Below are 23,742 nucleotides of genomic sequence, written 5' to 3'. Positions count from 1 at the left end.
TGTCACATAAATCACATCATGATGAACACAAAACAAGAAGGAAAAATATATCTACCTAAAAATTACAAATGCTATGCCACAAATACTCAGGTTCACTGGAGTAACAGTGAATTGGAATTCAATAGTACAAACTGGTATAACAGCAAAGAAAGATTTTTCATCTGGTTATGTTATTTCCTAGGTACATTTTGTAACCTTATCCAGAATCAGTTTCTTAATGTACAAAGCATGACTGACACATAAGGTAACTATAACAAGCACTGATTATAAAAACCATTTAAAAATTGGTGAAATAGGGGCACGCGGGCGGCTAAATGTCTGACTTCCACTCAGGTCATGATCTCGCGGTCCGTGAGTTCGAGCCCTGCGTCAGGCTCTTTGCTGACAGCTCAGAGCCTGGAGCCTGCTTCAGATTCTGCGCCTCCCTCTCTCTCTGCCCCTCCCCAATTTATGCTCTCTCATTCTCTCTCAAAAAATGAATAAACATTAAAAATTTTTAAATAAAAATTGGTAAAATGGTGCAAAGGCAGTTCACTGAAATTTAAATGGTTAAATGTAAGAGAAAGAGAAGCACAAATGAAAGAACAAAGTGTTTATACTGCAATAAGTAGGTAACACTCAAATTTGGGCTGCACTAGATGAATGGATCAGTATGTTCTTTCCCCCAGCCAAGCTCAAGTGTCAAATGACAAACTTTCTAAAATGTGCTAACTCAAGGTTCCCTTTTTTTGGTTACCACTGTAGTTCTAAAAAGTTTTACTATCTTCACACTTTGAAATTTAGTATGCTAGCATCATTTAAGACTTTTTCCAAAGTGGAAAACCAAATATACACACAAATCTAAGAGTCACTATTTCTTTTACACACCTGTCCAGCTCATCCATACTTCACTGACATGGACAAACACTAACCCATTTATTAGTCATTTTCCTATTCATCTAACTTATATTTAATTAAGTATTAAGTAAATTACACAAAAACTCATGCAGAAAGTTATGGTAACAATGTAATCAAAGAGAATTTACATTTAGTTTTAAAAATGTAACAAGTACCCCAAATGCACTACCACATAGCAATTTCCTTACATGATATCCTTACCCTCTCTAACATTCCAATGATATATCTCGTATCTGTAAAGGGTCCTATTTCTTCATGACATCTGCCATAAACAATAGCAAGGGCTTGTAAACATAAACACTTCATGTTTACTTTTGGGGTGAGAAGGAAACGATGATAGAGCTCATTGAAAAACTCATACCTAGATTAAAAAAAAAAAGTTCACAATAGAATTAGCCATGAAACTACTAGTGAAAACAAGTACAACAAGATATGAAGAGTAGCTTACGATCTCTTAATTGATCCACTTTCTTCATTCTCATCTTCCTCCAATAGTAACCTCAGGTAATAGTCTCCTATTTTGATTTCCTCTGCGAGGCACTCATATTTAACCTTTATTAATAAATGCAAATTAGATTATTTTAGTTTACAGGAAGTTTTTGACAGTTTCCACATAATCACTTCTCAAATTCTGTTCAGAGCTTTTTTTCTTTTCTTGTTAAGATCACCTTTAACAGAAAAAAAAAGTCATCATTTCTTAAAATATCTGGTAATTATGATTAATATGACCTACTATTTTAGGTAAGTGTGAAAGAGCAGAAATTACATACCAATTTTATGAATATGAAACTTGCTGATAAAAACTTCCACAGGACTATATGGTATTAATGAGGTTTAAGGGAAGGAAAACTCAAAACACTGTTAACAGATTATCTGCTTCATTCCCTTCTCAGTTTGCCATGACCAACTACAGAGTAAATGATCCGGCATCATACACGGCTTGTGCAATTCACACAAGGAACCTCAGGTTTCCCTCATCTCCCAACATATCAACTACATTTTATGCTGTAATTTTTGTTTTGTTTTGTTTTGTTTTGTTTTGTTTTGTTTTGTTTGAGAGAGAGAGAGAGAGAGAGAGAGAGAGAGAGAGAGAGAGAGAATATGAACAGAGGAGAGGGAGAGAGAGAATCCCAAGCAGGCTCCATGCTCAGTGCAGAGCCCAAAGTGGGGCTTGATCCTAGGACCCTGGAATCATAACCTGAGCTGAAATCAAGAGCCAGACAATCAAGTGACTGAGCCACCCAGACGACCCTATTGTATATTTTTATTTACTCATTCTCTGTATGTCAAATTACCCCAGATTACAAAAGAGGTGATACATGAAGGAGGAGCCCATGATCAGGAGCTAAGGCAGCACCATAACCCTTGTACTCAGACTATTACAAAAAGGAATTCCTTGACCAGATTATTAAATTCTTTTTCCAAAGCCTAAAATAACTGATTTCTAAAAATATAAATTATATAAAATCATGCATGCACACACACACATTTCACTTTCTGTAAATTCTGAGCATTCAATTCATTCAACTTCTATCTATTAAGCATATAATACTGTGTGTGCCATGCACTGTTCTAGTCATCAGGGATACAGCAATAAACAAACATAAAAATTACTGTCCTTATAGGAGCAGCAGATAAAAAAGTAAAATATGGGGGCACCTGGGTAGCTCAGTCGGTTAAGTGTCTGACTCTTGGTTTCGGCTCAGGTCATGATCTCATGGTTTGTGAGATCAAGCCCCCTGTCAGGCTTACTAACAGTGCCAGAGCCTGCCTGGAATTCGCTCTCTTCTCTCTGTGCCCCTCTCATCGTGCACATATATATATGCTCTCAAAATAAATAAATATTTTAAAAAGTAAAGTATAATTAACAGTTGGGTGACAGTGCTATGGTGAAATAAGGCAGGGAAAAAGGACAGTGTGTGTGCTTATGCGGGGGGGGGGGGCGGGGGGAGGGATATCCATGTACAAAGAGGGCTGCATGTTTAAACAGACTGGCCAGGAAGGGTCTATTCAGATGATGATATGCAGGAAAAGACCTGAAGGAGAAAACAAGTTGTGAGGCTATCCAGGAAAAATAATATTTTAGTTAAGCAGGAATACCAAGTAGAAAGACCTTGAATCAAGAACGTGAATTTGGTGTTTCCAGGGAAGTCAGTGTTGCTGGAGCAAAAGTGAAAGGCTCAGTAGTAGAACATGAGAACAAAGAAACAATGCTGCGGGTCAGGGGGTGCACAGATCCTGTAAGTCATTTCAAGGACCCAGGTTTTGACAAAGTAAGATGGGAAGTGACAGTGACAGAAGCACCAGAGGGCTCTGGTGAGCACAGGAGAGACATGATCTACTTACATTTTAACAAGATCATAATGCTGCTATGTTGATAACATTACAGGGAGGCAAGAGTAGAAGCAGATATACTGATATAATCCCATAGAGAGAAAATGGTTGGGTTCTGGATCAATTTGGAGGATGCACTGAATAGGATTTGCTGATAAATTAGGTTTGGGGTATAAGAGAAAAGATGACTTCAAGGGTTTTGACTAGAAAATAAGGAGGAGCCATTATCTAAGATCAAAAAGACTACAAGAAAAGTAGGTTTAGGGAAAGAGTAAGAGCACAGTTTAAGAGCTATACTCTAGAAGCTTACTGGATATCCAATTAGAAGATAAAAGTATGAGGTTGGGGCATCTGGGTGGCTCAGTCAGTAAAGCATCCAACTTAGACTCAGGTCATGATCTCACGGCTTGTGGGTTCGAGCTCCGCGTCCGGCTCTGTGTGACAGTTCAGAGCCTGGAGCCTGCTTCTGATTCTGTGTCCCTCTCTCTCTCTGCTCCTCCCTGGCTTGTGGTCTCTCTCTCCCTCTCTCTCTCTCTCAAGAATAAATATTAAAAAATTGTTTCTAAAGATAAAAGTATGAGGTCAAGAAAAAGAAAACCTGAGCTAAAAATATGGAAGCCACCAGCAAATAAAAAATACTGGAAGCCATGAGAATGGTGAAGATCACTGAGACAATGAATATAAGTAAGGGGTCCAAGCACTGGTCCTCTGGGACAATTTAGCAGTTGGGGAAATAAGACAAATGAACAAAGAAGGAGGAATGCACCGTGAAGGAGGAGAAAATCCAGGAGAACACAGGGTCCCAAAACCAAGTAAAGGAAGTTTTTCAAGGAGGAGAGAATGAGCACAAATTGTTTTATTTTGGAAATGCAGTTGAATTCAAGATCAAAACCTGTGGGGTCATGAGTAGGTTCATATTTACAGCTGTTATGAGAGTTTACATTATACACACAAATAAGATTATCTACCACCACCATTTTTTTTTTTTACCAACATGTTTCTTGATTTTGTTTTGTTGTTCTTCACATCAATATTTTAATAGAAAAGCAAAATATGGCCACATTCACAAAACTACCACAAAAAAATTAAACAAGGTACAAATAGAAGGAAAAAGGGAGAACAGGCTATGTTTTAATGGAGAAAAAAGAAATCTAAGGAGGAAAAAAACAAGCAAAGAACAGATCTGGAAAGTACAGGATCCAATTCATTAACCCTCTACATGGTTTTCAGGCACAAAGCTGAGTTACTTAACATAAGTAATTTTAAGTTTTTGTCTCAGGCAATTGTTAAAATTTTCTTTTAACATTTTAACATTTCTTTAACATATTTTCCCCACAAAATTAAGAAGGAAAGGTAAAAATGTTATATAACCACAAATCTTAAAAAAAAAAAAAAACCTCCAAAAATAACATGTGCTTTAAAAAAAAATTAATATTACAAAGCTAAACTTTACCTCAAATTCATGGTGGTTCCAAGAGATCACATTAGCACTACCAAGCTCTCTATCAATATTAAATGCTCTCATTTCAGATTCAAGACTATCTCTCAGTTCTTCTCGTGTTTTGAAATTCCAAATTAGGTTTGACTTGGCATGATCCTGAGCAAACCTATGTATATAATCAGAAAATAGTAGTAAACGATAAACTTTTTAAAAATCTATAAATACCCCTTATTACATTTTATAGTAAAAAAACAGTGGAATTAATAAACTCCAAGAAGTATAATAAAGAAAATAAAATCTCTGTAAAGTACAGTACAATATAGAGTCTTGGTGACAGGTATCAGATACACACTGTAAAATTCTTTGACCTTTTTTGTGTATTTTCAAGCTTTCATAATAAAATGCTGGCGGAAAAAAATGAACCTAAACTGTAAAACAAATCTGTGTAGATTTCAAACCAAGGAACTGTTATTTCAATTTCAGTATTTATTACTGGTATAAATTCCAGTCAGAAAATAATTATAATCAAAAATCAAATTTCACATTGGAGATAATAATTTCTGAACTATGGAGTGTGAAGTGTGTAGGATGAGCAACTTTCTAGATGAGAACGTTACAAACTACCTAAGGAAGAATATGTCTAAACTGCCAAACTCAGATTGGTATTTACAAAATATCTTCCTTTTGTTCCTGGAATAATTTAACTTGTGATAAACTTGGACCCAGGTCTGAACTGGAGGTAGAGGGGCATCATATCCTTTTCACTTTCATTCTGCAACCCTTCTAGAAAGTCTAATGTCAGAATTCCAAGACAGTTCTAGGGAAGACAACATAAAAGAATTCCTGAGGAAGAAACCAATACTCTTAAGGCCATACTATATACTATACTATATGCTTTAAAAGTATATTTGGGGAAGTATATTATATATAAAAGTATATTTGTGAAGTTTCCAAAGCAAAGCAGTATTTTCCTTTATTAGCCAAGGTATAATCAATGTCAGCTTCCAGAATAAGTACAATAAGTTATCCCCAAAAGTTTAGCAAATCCCCAAAATGTTTCTAAGTCTTTCAGTGTGTATATATCTGTGTGTGTTTGGGGTGGAGGAACAGGAGGCAGGAGCAGTAGATGGAGAGAAGGGGTCAATAGATCAGAAAGGCTGGACAAGTATAAAAAGGCCAGCTAAGCTGGATACCCATTTACCTCAAGTCTCCTTATGTTTTCATCCATCTACCTCTTTTAAGACCCCATTTCTAACAAGGCTTAAAGGTTGTAATGCTTAAACTGATTATCTCAAGCCTTAATAAAATTTTAAAAGTGACTTTAGCTCCTCAGACAACCAACACTCTATAAAAGACATTAATTTTATGGAAGCATCACTAATCATACCGATCTTAACAGTTACAGTTTTTTAACTTCATGCTGTAAAAGTACTCATCGCATAAGTACTAGTTTCATGCAAGAAAAACCTATGATGATTTCTCTAATGGCAATGCCAAATTTTATCTGTTGGAAGAGAGGCTTTAAGTTTACCTGTAATAGAAGAGATCCCAATTTGCTTCTATTTTTATTCTTTGTCTTCTCTTCCGAAGAACAACTGGCTTTTGATTTATATTCTGGAAAAACAAAAACAAAAACAAAAAAACTTCATAGTGCTCAATCTGGGACTACCAAATAGGCTCAGTCAGAAAATCATCACTTTTTAAGTGATGAGAGACATTTCCTACATCAAATTTTGGCAGAAACAAGTTAATGAAGCAAAATCTATAAAATATGAATATAAAATATTAGATTATTTCACAAAATACTACTGTGCTAGCAGGTATTTCCACAGTGTTGTTGAAATATTTTCCATTGTAGCCTAAAGTTGTTCCAACACCAAATTGTTACAGTTTACAGTGATGACTGATAAAATTTATGAGTCAAAAACAGTGACTTGTTTTAAACATTTACATGCAGTTAATACACAAGTCATGGGAAAATAATAAATGCAAAAGATTATAGGTTATTAAACTGCCACCAAAGCCATAATGCGCAAGTATAAATTGAAATAGCTAACAGACAAGAAATAAGAATCTACATTCAGACACGTGAGGTGAGACTTGAATTTAATTTATTAGACAAAGAATCTCAAAGACAACTCCACATGCCAGGCAGTTTAATGCATTTCACACATGTAGCAGGGACTTAAACTCACCATATTGTTTCTGTCCTGAATTTAATTGTAAAAAGGAAAAAATAAAAGTTTTAAAGAAAATAAAAATAACAGAGTGAGCGTGAGTTAAGCTGTATCTATCACACAAATTCCATGAGGATGTCACCAATACAAATTACCTTCACCTTAAGACACCTGCTTCTCTAAGTCTGTGACTCAGATTTTAGGCAGTCATAAACCCATTTGAGAATTCAAAGAAAGCAATGGCCTCCTATTCCAGAGAAAGACATACATAAGGTTTATAACTGGAGGGTAAGATTTCAAGGATTTCTTGAAGTCTATATATGGGCTGGCAGTTAGGTATCTCTGCTCCAAGTAAAACCTGTAGATACGGCAGATGTTAAAATTCTAGTCCTTAATGTGACAGAACCAAAAAGTAGAAAGTATTATAAATTAAAACATGAAAGTGTAACTTCGTTAAAAAAGTGGCAAATTACCTAAAATAAAGCAAGAAAACAGACCAGATGACATAAAAAGAATAAAGGCTAAATGAGTATGAATTTTAAAAAGTAAATGCTGTTTGAAAAATAAAATCTATTGGTTACATAAGGAAATGTCTCCTATAAAGTTGTAATTCTGTGCACTCTCATGAAAACTCATGTAAAGTGACTTGAATAAAGCAATAAATAATTCAAAAATTTAGTTTATTGATAAACCTTTCTCTAAAACTTGTAATTAAGGAGCACAGGAGCACTTTCTTCAATTTCCCCTGCTCTCAGGACAAAAAGCTGGGGGTCCAGAGTAGTGAAAACGTAAATGCTATACATAAAAAATACAACCAGCTCTCCATAAACAGAGCTCATGGACTCAGAAACTTAGGCTAAAACCCTTAACTAGCTAAACAAATTCCTCAACTAAAAAAAAAAAAAAAAAAAAAATTAAATAAAAGTAATTTTATACATTAGCCAAAGATTATTAATTGGACACAGAACATTAGCTACAAATGAAATTGACTTACTAAACGTTCTGATTATATAAGAAATGCAGTTCATTTCAAGGCTAGCCAGTTAATCTTGACAATGGTTAGTTTTCAGACTAGCTAAAGCACATGATCATTCCATATATGGGTGTTAATATTTCTACAAAGAAAATAGTCACAAAGATTATTCACTGTTTTCTAAAGAAATTAATGTTAAAAATAGTACCATGGCAAAAATAATCCATTTGCTACCAAAACAGTTTCTTGACCAGCATATATACTGGGCATCATTTTTTGCTCAACATTTCAGATAACACTCGTAAATGAAACCAATAGACCAATAAAACATTATTTATGTTAAAAAATATATTCTTTTCCCTCTGAATTGTTCTCTTTAAATAACAAATGCTTCAGGGCACCTGGGTGGCTCAGTCGGTTAAGCATCTGACCTCAGCTCAGGTCATGATCTCGTGAGTTCGAGCCCTGCGTGGGCTCTGTGCATACAGCTCTGAGTCTGGAGCCTGCTTCAGATTCTGTGTCTCCTCCTCTCTCTGACCCTCCCATGCTCATGCTCATGCTCTGTCTCTCAATAATAAATAAATGTTAAAAAAATTTTTTTTAAATAACAAATGCTATCCACATTTAGAACTAAAATAAAGTAACTTTGTGCTAAAACTTATGCTGGATAAATGTTACGTATGAAAGCTGATTCCAATAACTTATTTTCAGTTAGATAATTATATCCAACAGCTTGAATAACTATTATTTTAGAAATGGGCTTAACTACGTGAAGTCAGCTCTTAATTTTTTATTAACTGAAAATCATTTATATCCCTATTTATATATTTTTGACTTTCCAAATGTAACAGCAATATTATGACCAGATATGTATACAGTGTTTCTATTGTTACTTTGTTATAATAAAAAAGCAAAGCAACACTACAGAACAGAGAAGGGAGATACTCTTATTCTGATTTTATGAAAGAGGAAAGTAATGTTCTGAAAACCCGTAACTTATGTTTGGGGTTAATAAATGATAAAACTAGGGGTGCTTGGGTGGCTCAGTCAGTTAAGTATTTGATTCTTGATTTTAGCTCAGGTCATGATTTCACATGATTTCACTCACAGTTTGTGAGTTTGAGCCCCACAGGGGGCTCTGCACTGACAATGTGGAGCCTGCTTAGGATATTCATATTCTCTCTCTCTCTCTCTCTCTCTCTCTCCCTCTCTCTGTCCTTTCCACAGTCTCTCCCCCCATGCCCAAAATAAATGAATAAACTTAAAACAAAATAAAACTAGGCTCAGATGTAGGTTAAACAGTTCAACCTTCAGTATTTTCACTATCGTAGCCATTCAGAAAGCCTATCTAGTGATTCTTTATATTGCATATGCCACTCACACAAATCAGCACGAACGCATTTATGCTCAAGCTCTAAAGAACTGAATTTTGGTCTCATTTTCACATAGACACACAAGATTGTTATGTTCTGCTACACCTGATGCCTTATGTTTGGAAGTTCTGGAAATTCATAATAAACCTGTTTAGCAAGATATTTATATTACTTTCTCTGTATAAAGAAATAGCTACCATAAGCGAAAAGATGCTTAAAAGCAAAGAATCTCAGTGTGGTTAACAAAAACTGTGAGACCAAGTCAACTTTTATAGTTGACTTAACCACTGCACATTACATCCTAGAGAGAAGAGTGTATTACTGAAATTAGGTTCTACTGATATACTACATGCTGAAGAATCAGACCTGACCTGATTTGAGGAGCTAATATTGAAATTTAAGTACATACAGTAAGTTTAATTTAAAAATATGAAACTTATGGGGTGCCTGTGTGGCTCAGTCGGTTGAGCAACTGACTTTGGCTCAGGTCATGATCTCACAGCTTGTGAGTTTGAGCTCTGCATCAGGCTCTGTGCTGTCAGTTTGGAGCCTGGAGCCTGCTTCGGATTCTGTGTCTCCCTCTCTCTCAGTCTCTCTCAAATCAGTCTCTCTCAAAAATAAACAAACATTAAAAAAATGTTTTTTAATAAATAAGTAAATATATATATTTATACGTGAATATATATATATCATATATATGATATATATATTCGTGAAACTTATTACCAAAACACTGGTCTGGCTAGCTCTGAATAAAAATGCTAAACAAGAAGAGCACCTTTACTTTTATAGCTATAAAATAAAATTCAGAGGGGTGCCTGGGTCACTCAGTTGTTAAGCATCTGACTTTGGCTCAGGTCATGATCTCACAATTTGTGAGCTCAAGCCCCACTTTGGGTACAAATGAGCCCTACTTCTCTCCTTCTTTCTCTGCCCCTCCTGGGACTCTCTCTCTCTGTCCCTCACACAATTGCACGCACGTGCTTTCCCTCAAAAAATAAATTAAGTTAAAATAAAAGTAAAATTCAGAGAAGGAAGAAAAAGAGATACATATGGATAAAGAAGTATAGGAACTGAAAATCATGGAAGAAAACTTAAGAGTGAAATTTTACGTTCAATTTAATATAAAATACCTAAGTAAAAACCTAATCACAGATTCTTAAAACTACGAATTAAGAAAAACTTATATAAAAATATGAATCAATTAGGTGACATTTCTTCGTATGTGCAATCAGAAATACTGGACTACCATCTCTGTGAACAGGAACAATGAACGTAAGCCTGGGATATACAGAAGTGCTAGAAGTTTGGACGCAGATTTTATTTTTACCTCTTTTTGTGCAATGCCCATTCTATCCCTCCAGTGCATCAACACAAGATCTACTTTTTCTTTGGCAAATTTTTCAACTTCCTTAGCAGCTTTCCCAGCTAGTCTTTGCCATTCTGGAACTTTATTAAATTTTCCATACTGATCCTGTAAAACAATGTTAAAATCCATTACAGTCCTGTTTGTAAATTTATTTTTAAAATCTAAGTAAAGCTGAGTCACACTATTTGTTTTACATGATAAAATACATACTGGATGTTGGGGGCTCAGTGAAGAAACAAAGTGAAAATTTCTACAATAAATTACACTTTTGTCCAAGAAATCTTAACTTTTCTGCTTAAGTTTCAAGATGATTCCTATGTGAGGGGTGGTGGGATGTGAATGGGAGATGGGTGCAAATAGAAAAATGGGATGAGGAAAGGAAAAGAACACATACAAGACATTATTACAACAGTGTATCTTGCAAGATGTTTAAGTAAATTTTCTCAGAGATAGCCCAACCTTAATAATAAAGATAGCTTTTGTAAGAAAAAAGTCCTACCTAAGTTAATTTTTTCACTGTTGGCCCCTTTCACCAACAACATTTATCAATCACATATTACGTGCAAAATATCACATTATACATTTGAAACTTTAAAAAAAATCCATTCCTGAATGTGGCAATAAGCTGAGTGAAGGGAAACAAAACATACAAGATTACTACTCTTCATAATATTAGACTGCGGTGACAGTTTTACAACTCTATAAATATAAAAAAAAATTACTGAATTGTATACTTATAACAAGAGAATATTATGGGATGTAAATTTTACCTTAATAAAGTGGTTACTGATACAAAAAGAGTACTATTATTCAATTCCGTGAATTCTTAGTTTATCTCTAAAAATTTTATTGTGTTTCAGAGAAGAGTGTTCTTTTCAACCTGAAAAGACACTTAGGACAATCATATTTACCATTGCTATTTTCACATTATCTCTAACATGCATGCGATCAGCATCCTTCTCAGGAACTGGATCTGAGCTGTCCAAGTATGCCAGCAAGCCTGGCGGCTAAAAGTAAACAAAAACAAAACATAAAATCCATTTGCAAAACAACCACACAAAAGAAAATTTAGCTTGCAAACTCAAATAAATACTATGATTTAAGCTATTGAGGTTAGCATTTATTATGTGACAACTTCTACAATAAACATCTTTTAAATAAAAAACAAACTAAAAAAATTCTTTAAAGTATAAATAAACTTACTCAATTAAATTTTATTGGACAAGAATGCATAAATCTTCTTGGTCATTCAACAGACTTACCAAAATGCGTTTCAACAGGTTTGTCGCAGTTACGTTATCAGCTGTCCAGAGTCCCACTAAATGTCTACTTAGCTGTCTGAAAAAAGCAGACGTTGAGAAAGGTTTGCTGCTTTATCTCAGCTAGAATAGAAAGGAATTTTTAAGAACAAAATATCATATAAGCAATATGGCTACAGGAAAAAAAAATCATTCTGATGTTAATATTTAAAGTTAGTACTTCAATGTGGAGAGGTGAATCAGACAGTAATTCAAAATGTTGCTAACGTTTTAGAATTTTCTCCAATCAAAATGCTTCCCTGATCAACTCCCTGATTTTCAATGGACCTGAACATGAAGTAGGTTCTTACCTCATTTAAAGACAGGGACAATAAATAAAGCAATTAGACTGGATGATACAATTAGTTTGCATAATAAGTCCCAAAACAGTGATCATATAGCATTCCGCATTCCTTGGAAATCTCAACATGAGCAAAAGTCAGTAACTATGTTCTAATATAACCTTTTTAGCAAGGTCAGGGATAGAAAATATTTTCAGTTTTGGAGCCTAGACAAAGACTCAAAGCACTCAGAGCAAATTATTCTACTCTTGCCACTTTAATTTTTTTACGTTTATTTTTGAGAGAGACACAGAGCAGAAGTGGGGGAGGGGCAGAGAGGGACAGACACAGAATCCAAGCAGGCTCCAGGCTCTGAGCTGTCGTCAGCACAGAGCCCGACGTGGGGCTCAAACTCAGGAGCTGTGAGCTAATGACCTGAGCCAAAGTCAGACACTTAACTGACTGAGCCACCCAGGCACCCTTAATCATGCCACCTTCGAGGTAAAAACATATTCAAAAGTGGAAAAACATATTCAAAAGTGGAAAAACATATTCAAAGTGGAAATCTAAGATCCATGTTGACTTATGACTTAATCATTTATTAATCTTAACCCTCATGATAACATCTGTCTCCTAATGAGGCTAAAAAGCTCCTCATAAGCAGAAAATATATTTCATGGTTGACCCTTCTGTGCTTCCGTAGGGATTCAAATTGCCATGTGCTTCAAGAATAGGCATGAAACCTGTGAGTGAAATAACCAAACCTATAGACATATGTATTTATAATAGGTTACATTCCCAGAAGAAAAAAGCTTAAAAACCCAAACTGCACTTTGTTACGTTACCAAAAGAAATGAACACCACTAAAACGTTCATTTCTGGGGCACCTGTGGGCTCAGTTAGTTAAGTGTCTGACATTTTGTTTCAGCTCAGGTCACTCATGATCTTGTGATCATGGGATCGAGTCATGTCAGGCTCTGTGCTGACAGTGTGGAGCCTGCTTGGGATTCTCTCTCTCTCTCTCTCTCTCTCTCTCTCTCTCTCTCTCTCTCTCTCTCTCTCTCTCCCTTTCTCTCGCCCCTTCCCTGTTCATGCTCTCTCAAAAAGAAATAAACTTAAAAAAAAACCAAACAAACCTGTTCATTTCTGTGCCTATTTGGAAATTACTAATGAAGTAATTACACTTATTTTTTCCTTCACTTGCATCGGGTAGGTATCATTATCAGTGATTCCTTAAAGAAGGCTTTAATCAGGGATAAACAGGATAACATTTTATAATAGCAAAGATATAATAAAAAATAAAGCAATGCAAATAACAAGTGGTATCTATATTATAAATTGATAGCTTTTCATTAGTGTAACTGATCACAGTAGGGAATGTAATTGATTAATAAGAGGAACACAAGAAGCAAACATCTAACACAGGGGTTTAATAGAATAAGACATCAAATAGTGTCTATTTTAATGAAAGATGGTATCTAGCATCGCTAAAAAGGCAATATGCCAAGGAAATAATCTTTCTTTTAGATCTTTTTGTCCTCTCAGGCAACATAAAAGACTACTTTTGGGGCTAACATTTATAAGTTGAGGGATGCTGACAGCTTCTTATAATACTGACAGCAGAAAACTACTGGCAAGGCAGCATACCAAAGCATCCAATAACTGAATATAGGTGACAAAAACGGCAAATTTATGGTATCATAAAGTAAACCTAAGTGAAAATTTATGCTATCATTTAAAAAGTCAAAAAGAACATAATCAAAAACATCTTTTTTTAAACTAATGAATCATGAGTCATAATATAGTATGCTAAGGTTATCTGAAGAGTCACACATCAGGAATCATAAAGAAAGATTAAAAGGGATGGCATTCACATGGCCTGGAATAAATGAATAGGTTTAAATGCTTCCTTATATTTAAATGATTATTATAAAAAAAGAATTTGCCAAAGTGGAAACTGTTTAACTGCAACAGATTTAGGATAGGCCTACATTAGGCTGATTAGATAATGTTTTCTTTATTCTTTAAAAAACATTTTTTAATGTTTATTTTTGACAGAGAGAGAGAGAGAGAGAGAGAGAAACAGACAGACTGTGAGCCAGGGGAGGGGCAGAGAGAGAGGGAGACACAGAATACAAAGGAGAACCGTGAGATCATGACCTGAGCTGAAGTCAGATGCCTAACTGAAGGAGCCATCCAGGAGCCCCACTGTTTTCTTTATTCTTAAAGTAGAGTACCTAACCAAAGATATTTACAAATTGACATCATGGCCAGAAGGAAATACAAAGAGAAAAGGCCTGGATATGTGGTTCTAGTTCCATAAGCTTCTAGGCACTATTTTTCATATTCTACTCCCTTGACTATGGGCCCTTGACTATGGGTCCCTCCCAAGTTATCCAGGGGCAGGGACAATGATCATCTGGGCACAATCTTTCTATAAGGGAAGGAAAAGGAGAACTAGGTGAATCAAAAGATAATGAATCATTCGTGTAATCCAAATACTTATTCAGTCTGTTTTATGTAATATCTGAATCCATTTTCTAAGCAGCAAGTTAATTTACAGCAAATTAAATTTAACCTACCTATTTGTAAGCATCCTCTGATCTGAGCTTATTGTAAACATCGCAGTATGCAAGTGTCGAGGTAAGGCACCTTCACTTAGGGCAAGCTCCTGCATTTTTGTAGCAATTTCTTTGTCACCTTCCTTTGGAAAAAGGGTAAGATGATCCCTAAAGCAGCAATCTAGAACAAGCTATCCTAATTTTATAAAACTAATTTTACATCTCTAAGTAAAATTATACAGTATACAACGTAATAAAAATTTTAAATGCAACTTTACCCAAAAACAACACAGGTGATACAAGTAATTTAAAAAATATTATTTGACTGTGGTGTGAGGTTTTAAATGTTTACAAGTACTTTTATCCAATAAATTATGCTTTGCTTAATTTAATATTAAAGTTAGGTTCATTCTCTGAGTATTTATCAGCCCATGAAAGGGAAATGCAAATCAGGGAAATCAGCAATTCCTACCAAAGGCATCTACAAACCAGGCTTGCTTTTATTATTAACAATACATACATTTTCATGGTGAACACAGTTATTTTTTTTTTAAAGAATGATTGATAATTGGGGTAGTTCTTTTTATTTTTAGATTTTACTTTGCTTATATGGGCTCATTTTGGCAACAGAGTATGACAGGACAGGACTATTGATCAAAGGTAATCACAGAACTATGAATTAAGTAAGCAGTGTGATATTTAAGACAATCTGTTGAAAAGCATGAATGCTCACAATGTTAGTGAAAAAAGTACAAGTATATAGTACAACTGAGTATGCAGTATGTATACAAATATTCACATAGTGTGAATATATATGTACATGTATCATTCTGACAGCACTATCAATACAAATATATACAGTGCATGGTTTGTATATGTACACATATAATTCTGAATACTACAGTCTGAGAGAAAACTTACCAAAATGCTAAGAGTAGTTACCTCAGGATGATAAAAATACAAATGATTTGTTCCTTGAATTTTTTCTATAAACTCCAATGTTTCTTCAAAAATCATATATTGCTTTACAATCAGAAAAAATAATTTAAGATACTTGCCAGGATTTCAGTGTAAATAAAGAAGGTGTTCCTTACATAGATACCTCCAGCTCCAGTCACTGGCTATGAAACAGACATGTGTAGCTTATATTGAAGCCCTAAGTCCACATTTTGGTTATACATGGCCCTCAGTAAGTATTTCTGAATGAATGGCAACATATTGGTGGAGGGGGGTCAGGAACACACTTTTGTTTGGTCTCATGGTCTTAACCGTCCTTGGCTATTGTCAGCTCTGTGAGAGATACTTACTTTGGAAACAACCCATTAACTAAAGGAAGAAAATCAGCCTTTATATACCCACTAAAAATGAAAACAACCTTTGATGTATAACACCTATATAGAATTTTTTAACATCTACTTAGAGGTATACTAATTATGTGCATTTTATTTAGCAACATGTTATATTTATGAGTTACAATCACTGAGAGTTTTTGATAAAAGGGGCACTCTTACATTTTATCCAAACCACTACTATGATGACAAAAAAGTAAGAATTCAAAGCCACTTAAACTGATGTTATTGTAAACATCAGTATGCAAGTTGATATTCATAGCCATGATTTTGTTTACTAAAAAACACAGAAAGCTAAAGAAATTATCTTGGGGAAACAATATCTTGTTTCTGTCCAATAACATATACTAACCTCTAGAGCTCACTTACAAATGCACTTTAGCCTGAGGAACTTATTTTTGTTACCATTCTTATTTAACACCACTTTGCTATGAACTAACTCCATTAACAGATTTCCATGTAACCTTAGTACCTAAAGATTTCAGTAGCATCAATACCATCATCTCCCATGCCCCCCAAAAAAAGAGCAAGAGAGGGAGAATGCTAACTTTTAATTCTCTTAAACAAACACAACACAAATAATATAGGAACAAGAAAGATTTATTTGCCCTAAACCCACTTACCTCAGAACTTTCAAACTCATAGTTTAATATTGAGGATTGTTTCTGTAGTTTAAAACTAACTTCTGAATAAAGATTCAAAATTACTTTTCTTACCCAGAAAAAGTGCATGTTTCCCATAACAGGCTGAAAGGTAATTTTGTCAGCTTCAATGAAAACAGCCAATCAACATTCAAGTAAGTTTCAAATTTCCAAGCTGTTCTCACCTCTATTATTGCCTTCATAACCAATCCAGCTCCCTTGATAATTGCCATGGAAGGATGCTTTAACATGGGGAGAAAAAAGAATCACAGAATGAAAGAATTTCATTCCAACATGGCTAGCTGTTGCTTTTAAGGAGGATATACAATTTTATTCAAGGTATAAGTCATAAAATTAGTAAAGGATACATCTGAAAGTCAGATCAGATATCCTTACAACATAGCTTTAAAGAAAATCAAAGCATCAGCAGGAAACAGCTGGTACTTATTTGAATAATTATACTTATTTGAATAAATATCAAATGTAATGATACACACTGACATACAAATTAATATGAAATAAAAATATAAGTATATAGAAACACATCACATATACGTAATACTGTAATATATGAAATAACAATGTTTTCAGCTATTTATGAACAGCTCTACTAAAACTCATCCTATTATTTGGTAATTTATAAAGAAAAGGGTACTCTGGGCCTATCATAGAAAAAAATGCATTTCTCACTCCTGAGATGGAAAAGATGGGCAACAGGGTCAAAACAGTGGTCAAAAGCCATTGATAGAGCTCTACATGAAACACCAAGAAATCTGTAGAATTCAAATATCCTTAATAGGATAACATACTAGGCTGTGTTCGCTTATCAACATTATTACAGAAGCACACATCCATTATTTTAAAACCAAACTCTAAGTGGTTCTCTCTTAGAGTAGCTGTTAGCTGATAAAGAAGATAACAAACTCTCTCACCTGAAAGAGTTTGAAGAGGGTTCTTCCATTGGATGCTACCATCTCTAAGAGCATATCAAACTGCTGTCCTTCTGTTGTCTCACTATATGGAGCACAGAGGGCAAAAGTAAGGAAGTCCAAGAGTGAACTAATAACTAGGGCACCAGTCCCATGATCCTGAAACAAGTAACATATTACCATGACTTAGGGCAGAATTTCAAGCAAAACAGTAGTAACATGCTTCTGCTAGTCTATATGTTAAAAGTATTTCTCAACATGAGGTTTAAAGTTTGACTAAGGAGTATTTGTTTTACTAATGCAATAAATCCACTGCTTACCATATTTCAAAAGGGAAGTAATTAAAATTTAGTCCAATTTCAAGAGAATAACCAAGACTCCTCCAAGACACGTATAACAAAGGTTAACATGTATAGAATTCATATAAAAAGTAATCTTTGACAAAACTTATAAAACCCTGATAATTTGTTCCTTCGAAATATTACAGACTGCCCATCTCCAAAACTGTTACCAGTGACTGAAGAGTAAGGATGTCACTAATTTTTAAGAGCAGCTTATTTCATAATGACATTATTAAAGAACAAAAAAACCCTGGAATATCACTGCAAAAATCTAAAGTCTTTGCAACTTACTCTTTTCAGATGAATGGATACAGTCCTAAAACAGAGTATTTTACTATTAGTGAGTGACCAAGCTGACCAAACTGTGTATGACCAACTGACCAAAGCTGGGAGCTCCAATTAAATAAAAACTGTCCAGGTAACCTGGGTGGCTGAATCAGTTAAGCGTACGACTCTTGATTTGGCTCAGGTCATGATCTCACGGTTCATGGGTTCAAGCCCCCTGCTTGGGATCCTCTCTCCCTCTCCGCCACTCCCATGCATGCACTCTCTCTCCCTCTCTCTCAAAATAAAAAAAATTAAAAAAAAAAACTGTCCAAACTGCACTTCTGAAATACCTTTCAATAATGTATGGTATTTCTCATTAAGACAAATTTAATTACAACTTACCACATGGGAATTAAATTTCTCTAGTAAGTTTTCCAGAAACTTCTTTGAAGAGAGAAGAGAAGCTTTGTTCAGCTGTTCTTGCCTTAAGTCATAGTCATCATGCATGGGCTATTGATTAAAAACAGTGATAATTCATGAGCAACCCATATGCTGGCATCACACGGAAGTCATTTATAGAGAGTATTCATTAAATACTAAAAAAAATTAAAAACCATAGCCTTTAAGGTTGAAGGCAGAAAGGAAACTCGTGATAAGACAAACAGGCAAAAGTGATGATTTCCCCCAGGGTCTGATGAGGCTTTGCAGATAATGAATCCGAGTATCTGTAGCGAGTACTATATAAGGCACTCTCTCAAAAGTCCAGGTCTCCCCCTTAAAGGCATATGACATCCATTTCTTCTCCCCCAATTTTATAATTTAAATTTGAAATGGTAAAACTTAGCATTTATTTACCTATATTTTTAAACAGCATTTAAAAGCAGGTACTAAACGAGCAGCAAATACTTCTTTGTCCCTTTGACTGGTGGAATAAAGGAGAATGGAAAACAGATTCTAACATGAAGGTTAGGAGTAAAGATCCAATCCTAACTTTGCTACTGACTACAGCTGACCTTAGGCAAGGTTAATTGCTATAACTCCAAGTTTCCCTTTCCTCAGCCATCAAGTAGGATTAATGGCACTCAGCTCACAGGACTACTATGAAGCTTAAATGAGATAATTCATGTAAGATACACAGCCAAAACCTAATATGTAATGAAAGCTCAAGGTGTTTCACACTACCACAGTTTATTTTCTAGGTATCCCACTAACTCTTTTAATGGAGTTACCCGGAGTAGTAAAGATAGTAAAATTCACTTTGAAGAATAAATGTAAGACTTTATGTAAGTGATTACTTAGGTTTATTCTATACCACTGAGCTTGCCTACAGCACTTTATATGAAACATAAAAGTCCCACTACTATATACAACATTGAAGTTAATCAGGAACTTCAAGTTACACTGAACAATTCATTGCTTCTCCTCCCAAAGAAATTGTCACCAAATTAGACCTTTGCCCTCAGCCTTCAAATGTGCCTTCTTTAGCCCCAACCTACTCCATCTTATTTCTTACATATTTAGTCTGCCTCTAACCTTACCTCTAATGCAGTCTCCACATACCATCAATCAGCTTTCAGAGGTCCAAACCTAATGTTATAATCCGCTGCTGAAAAACCTTTCAGGTTGTTCCTTACTAAAGAATATAAATCTAGCTTCTTTGATATAAAAGGCTTTTGATAACTGTCTCTGCAATACATCTCTAACTTTAACTCCTAATCCCACATACCTCCATACATGCTTTATGACCCAGCCATTTCAATTATGTGCTTCATCCTAAACATGCCTTTGTATATGCTATCCCGTTTCTCAGGAAAGCCGCTCACAGAGGGAAAATACCTGTCTATCCTTTAAGATTGAGTTCAAGTGTAACACCTTCCAGAAAGATTGGCCTAGAATCTTTTATCTTTTCCTCACCACAAAACCAAAACTGAGTGCTGCTTTTTAGGGATCAGGTAACGTCTACTACTTTAGACTATACATACAAGCCTACCTTACTAGACTGTTAGCCATTTCAAGAAAGGAAGGAATTCTATTTCTAGTAGATAGCACAGTGCCAGTTTATAAGATATGCTAAAAAAAAAAAAAAACCAAAACAAACAAACAAAAAAAAAACCACACACACACACACACAAAACCCACAAAAAAAAATCACATTTATTTGAATAAATAAATGGCTATGAGAACAATCCAGGAAATCTAGGTTTGTGGAAATTTAAACCATCAATCAACTTAAGAAAAACCAGTAAAATGACATTAAGTAGATGGATTTTAAAAAATACTACTTACACACATGAGGGCACAGAGCATATCAACAGCTGCATGTATTACTCCATTGTTGCTCCTCTTGAGTGCTTTTACTACTTTCACTCCTAGACGTTCCCGAAACCTTGTGGAACAACAACAACAAAAAACCCCCAAGCATATAATAGCAGTATCAGAGCATTACTTTATCATTAAAATGTGACATAGTAAGTCTTTGTAAGTTTCTATTGCATTCAGCAAGTACATATTTTATTTTGAGAGAGAAAGAGAGAGAGTGGGGAAGGGGCAGGGAGAGTATCCCAAGCAGGCTCCGTGATGTTAGCACAGAGCCTGATGCAGGGATTGATCCCACTAACCATGAAATCATGACCTGAGCCAAGCTCAAGAGTCAGATGCTCAACCAACTGAGCCACCCAGGCACCCCAGCAAGTATATATTTATTTTTTTAAGTTTATTTATTTATTTTGAGAGAGAGTGTGAGCGGGGGAGGGGCAGAGAGAGAGGGAGAGAGAGAATCTCAAGTAGGCTCTGCACTGTCAGCACATAGTCCGATGCAGGGCTTAAACTCACAAACCACCAGATCAAGACCTGAGCCTAAATCAAGAGTTGGATGCTTAACCAGCTAAACCACCCAGGTGCCCTAAGTACTTATTTTAAATTCCACTTCCAGAACACATCCACTCCCGTAAGTTTTGTTCTTTGCGGGGGGAAGATTTTTTGTTTTAACTAATTAAAACTAAAATGGATTTCACTTCCTGTTCAAATTCACTAAAATAAGAGTCAGTAATATTACAGGTATGTATGAGAACAATATCCACCCCCTTTAGTACCACTCCCCTTTCCTTTTTAATTTCTCATGATTAAAAACTACCATATCATCATATGAAAAAGTTTCAGGTTTAGACAGATATAAAGACACAAACTTGATCATTTGCTATTTTGACTTGTTCGTATACTCTATAAGAAGTTCAAAGCAACTTACTTTGGAAGCTGAGTGAAGGCCAGAAAACCAGCTTTGGAAGCTACAAGCCTCCTCACAGCCTGGAACTGACTCTCAAGTTCTGCATTTGAAGCAACAACATCTCCCTCTTGAGACAATAATGCTGTTATGGCATTATTGATCAGTTTTTCTTTGTTTTCTGAGAAGAGACCCTAGGTAAAGGAAGAATGTTTCAAAAAAGTTTCCATACCAAAAGTTAGTGACTATGAACAAATTAAAATACAATTCATCTTACATCCTGTGTTACTGCATGCAGAACTCCACTATATGAAATATTAGCGTTGAACCTGAATACAGCATCTGCAAAGTTGCCATCTGTAAGATGAAAAGGTTCAAAAAGATTTAGAGGTATGCATTCTTAACTTTTCAATTATTAAGCAGATGGACGGAAATGCAATTACACTTAAATCAATACTTACTCGGAGGTGTGGCCAAAAATCTGAGATGAAGGCTCTCTACTTCCTCATCGACAGGCATGCTGAGTAACCCCCATCGCTGACCTTTATGAGTTGGTGTCATTTTTACACAAACATCTCTGTTACCAGAGGCTCTTACTCCATCCAACAAACTTGCTAATAAGGAATCTCTAAGCAAGGTAAAAAATAAAAAGATTTTAGGACTGATAATTAAAGGGAATTTTGACTCAGAACGCAGCACAGGCCCTTCAGCAGGTAACCTGTTCAGGGAGGGCACTCAAGTAGAAGAAGAAGCACAAAAGAAATGGGGCTTTACGAAAGAGCCTGGAGTGCCAGTGCTAGCTCTGCACTTTGCGGTCACATACCTTGTACAAGTTACTAAAGCGCTGTAAATGTAACATTTTTGTTCTAAGGTTTTTAAAAACAGTTTCACTAAGATACAACTTACAAATCAAAAATTCACCCAATTAAAATGTACAGTTTAAGAATTCTTAGTAAAGGGCACCTGGGTGGCTCAGTCGTTAAGCACCTGACTTTGGCTCAGGTCATGATCTCACAGTTCATGAGTTCAAGACCCGCATCAGGTGAGCTCAAGCCCCATTCTAAGTGAGTAAAGCCCCCCTTTGGGTAAAACAGGAGTCCTGCTTTGAGTAAAACACAAGCCCCTGTGGGATTCTCTCTCTCTGCCCCTTGCTCACTTGTGCCCTTTCTCTCTAAATAAATAAATAAATAAATAAATAAATAAATAAATAAATAAATAAAATCTTAGCAAGTTTTTTCAATTGTGCAACTATCCATCTGTGGCATACTTCCATCACCCCAAAAAGTTTTCATGTACCCATCTGCAAAAGACTCCTCAGCATCCAGGCAACTCCTTATTTTCTGTCTCTGTAGTTTTGACTTTTCAAATAACTTCATCAAGAGAATGAAAAGGAAAGCTACAGGCTGGGAAAAAATATTTATAAAAGCCCTATCTGATAAAGGTCCATTATCCAAAATATACAAAGACCTCTTAAAAGTCAACAAGACCAAGAACTCAATTAAAAAATGATCTGAAGTCCTTAACAGACATGTACCCCACCAAAAACAATACACAGATGGCAAATAATCATATGAAAAGATACTCAACACATATGTCATCAGGGAAATGCAAACTGAAACAGCGAGATACCACCAGGCACTTACTAGAATGGCCAAAACTGAACACTGACAATACCAAATGCTGGCGAGGATATGGAGCAACAGGAACTCTCATTCACTGCTGATTGGAATATAAAATTCACAGCCACTTTTGAAAGACAGTTTGGCAGTTTCTTACAAAACTCAACATCCTCTTACCCTATGATGCAGTGATCATACTCCTTAGTATTTACACAAAGGATGAAAACTTACGTCCACACAAAACCAGCACTCGGATTTTTACAACAGCTTTAATGGAAGCAACAAGAGGTCCTTCAGTAAGCAAATGGATAAATAAACCATGGTATGTCCAGACAATGGATTATTAAGTGTTAAAAAGAAATGAGCTATCCAGGAATGAAAAGACATGGAGAAGATGAAAGAAGCCAATCTGAAAAGGCTACATACTGTACAATTCCAACTATGACACTATGGAAAAAGCAAAACTTTGGAGACAGTAAAACGATGAGTGGCTGTCAAGATTTAGGAGGGAGGGAGAGATGAAATTAGTGGAGCATTAGGATTTCCTCATCCAAAGTATTTTTACTGCTAGAGAGGACCTGTGGACATTTTTAGGGTGGTGAAAAGTCTGTATGATACTATAATAGTAGATAAATGTCATTATACGTTTGTTCCAATTATACAATTGTAGGT

At 35.3% G+C, this 23,742-nt stretch overlaps 1 protein-coding gene across 4 annotated transcripts in view; it reads right to left on the bottom strand.

Moving 5' to 3' along the window:
• DNAJC13 (DnaJ heat shock protein family (Hsp40) member C13) overlaps positions 1-23,742 on the bottom strand; it is a 127,923-nt gene that overhangs the window by 57,754 nt on the left and 46,427 nt on the right. For 3 of the 4 annotated variants that reach the window (XR_009261770.1, XR_009261771.1, XM_058729902.1), the window contains exons 10-25: positions 21,913-22,079; positions 21,729-21,808; positions 21,476-21,645; positions 20,518-20,617; positions 18,634-18,741; positions 17,627-17,782; positions 16,880-16,936; positions 14,726-14,847; positions 11,827-11,902; positions 11,476-11,571; positions 10,526-10,669; positions 6,868-6,882; positions 6,204-6,286; positions 4,685-4,838; positions 1,346-1,449; positions 1,099-1,258 (exon numbers count right to left, since the gene is read on the bottom strand). Coding sequence is in view for 2 of the 4 variants with exons in the window: in XM_058729902.1 (XP_058585885.1) it covers positions 1,099-1,258; positions 1,346-1,449; positions 4,685-4,838; positions 6,204-6,286; positions 6,868-6,882; positions 10,526-10,669; positions 11,476-11,571; positions 11,827-11,902; positions 14,726-14,847; positions 16,880-16,936; positions 17,627-17,782; positions 18,634-18,741; positions 20,518-20,617; positions 21,476-21,645; positions 21,729-21,808; positions 21,913-22,079 (1,792 nt within the window). In the remaining 2 variants the exon portion in view is untranslated. The remainder of the gene's footprint in view (positions 1-1,098; positions 1,259-1,345; positions 1,450-4,684; positions 4,839-6,203; positions 6,287-6,867; positions 6,883-10,525; positions 10,670-11,475; positions 11,572-11,826; positions 11,903-14,725; positions 14,848-16,879; positions 16,937-17,626; positions 17,783-18,633; positions 18,742-20,517; positions 20,618-21,475; positions 21,646-21,728; positions 21,809-21,912; positions 22,080-23,742) is intronic. The other variant, XM_058729903.1, reaches the window with a different exon arrangement.

The sequence above is a fragment of the Neofelis nebulosa genome, chromosome 5 (genome assembly GCF_028018385.1).
Source record: "Neofelis nebulosa isolate mNeoNeb1 chromosome 5, mNeoNeb1.pri, whole genome shotgun sequence".
NCBI classification, from domain to species: domain Eukaryota; kingdom Metazoa; phylum Chordata; class Mammalia; order Carnivora; family Felidae; genus Neofelis; species Neofelis nebulosa.
The sequence above is the reverse complement of the archived record's forward strand: the minus strand, read 5'-3'. Positions and strand labels throughout refer to the sequence as shown.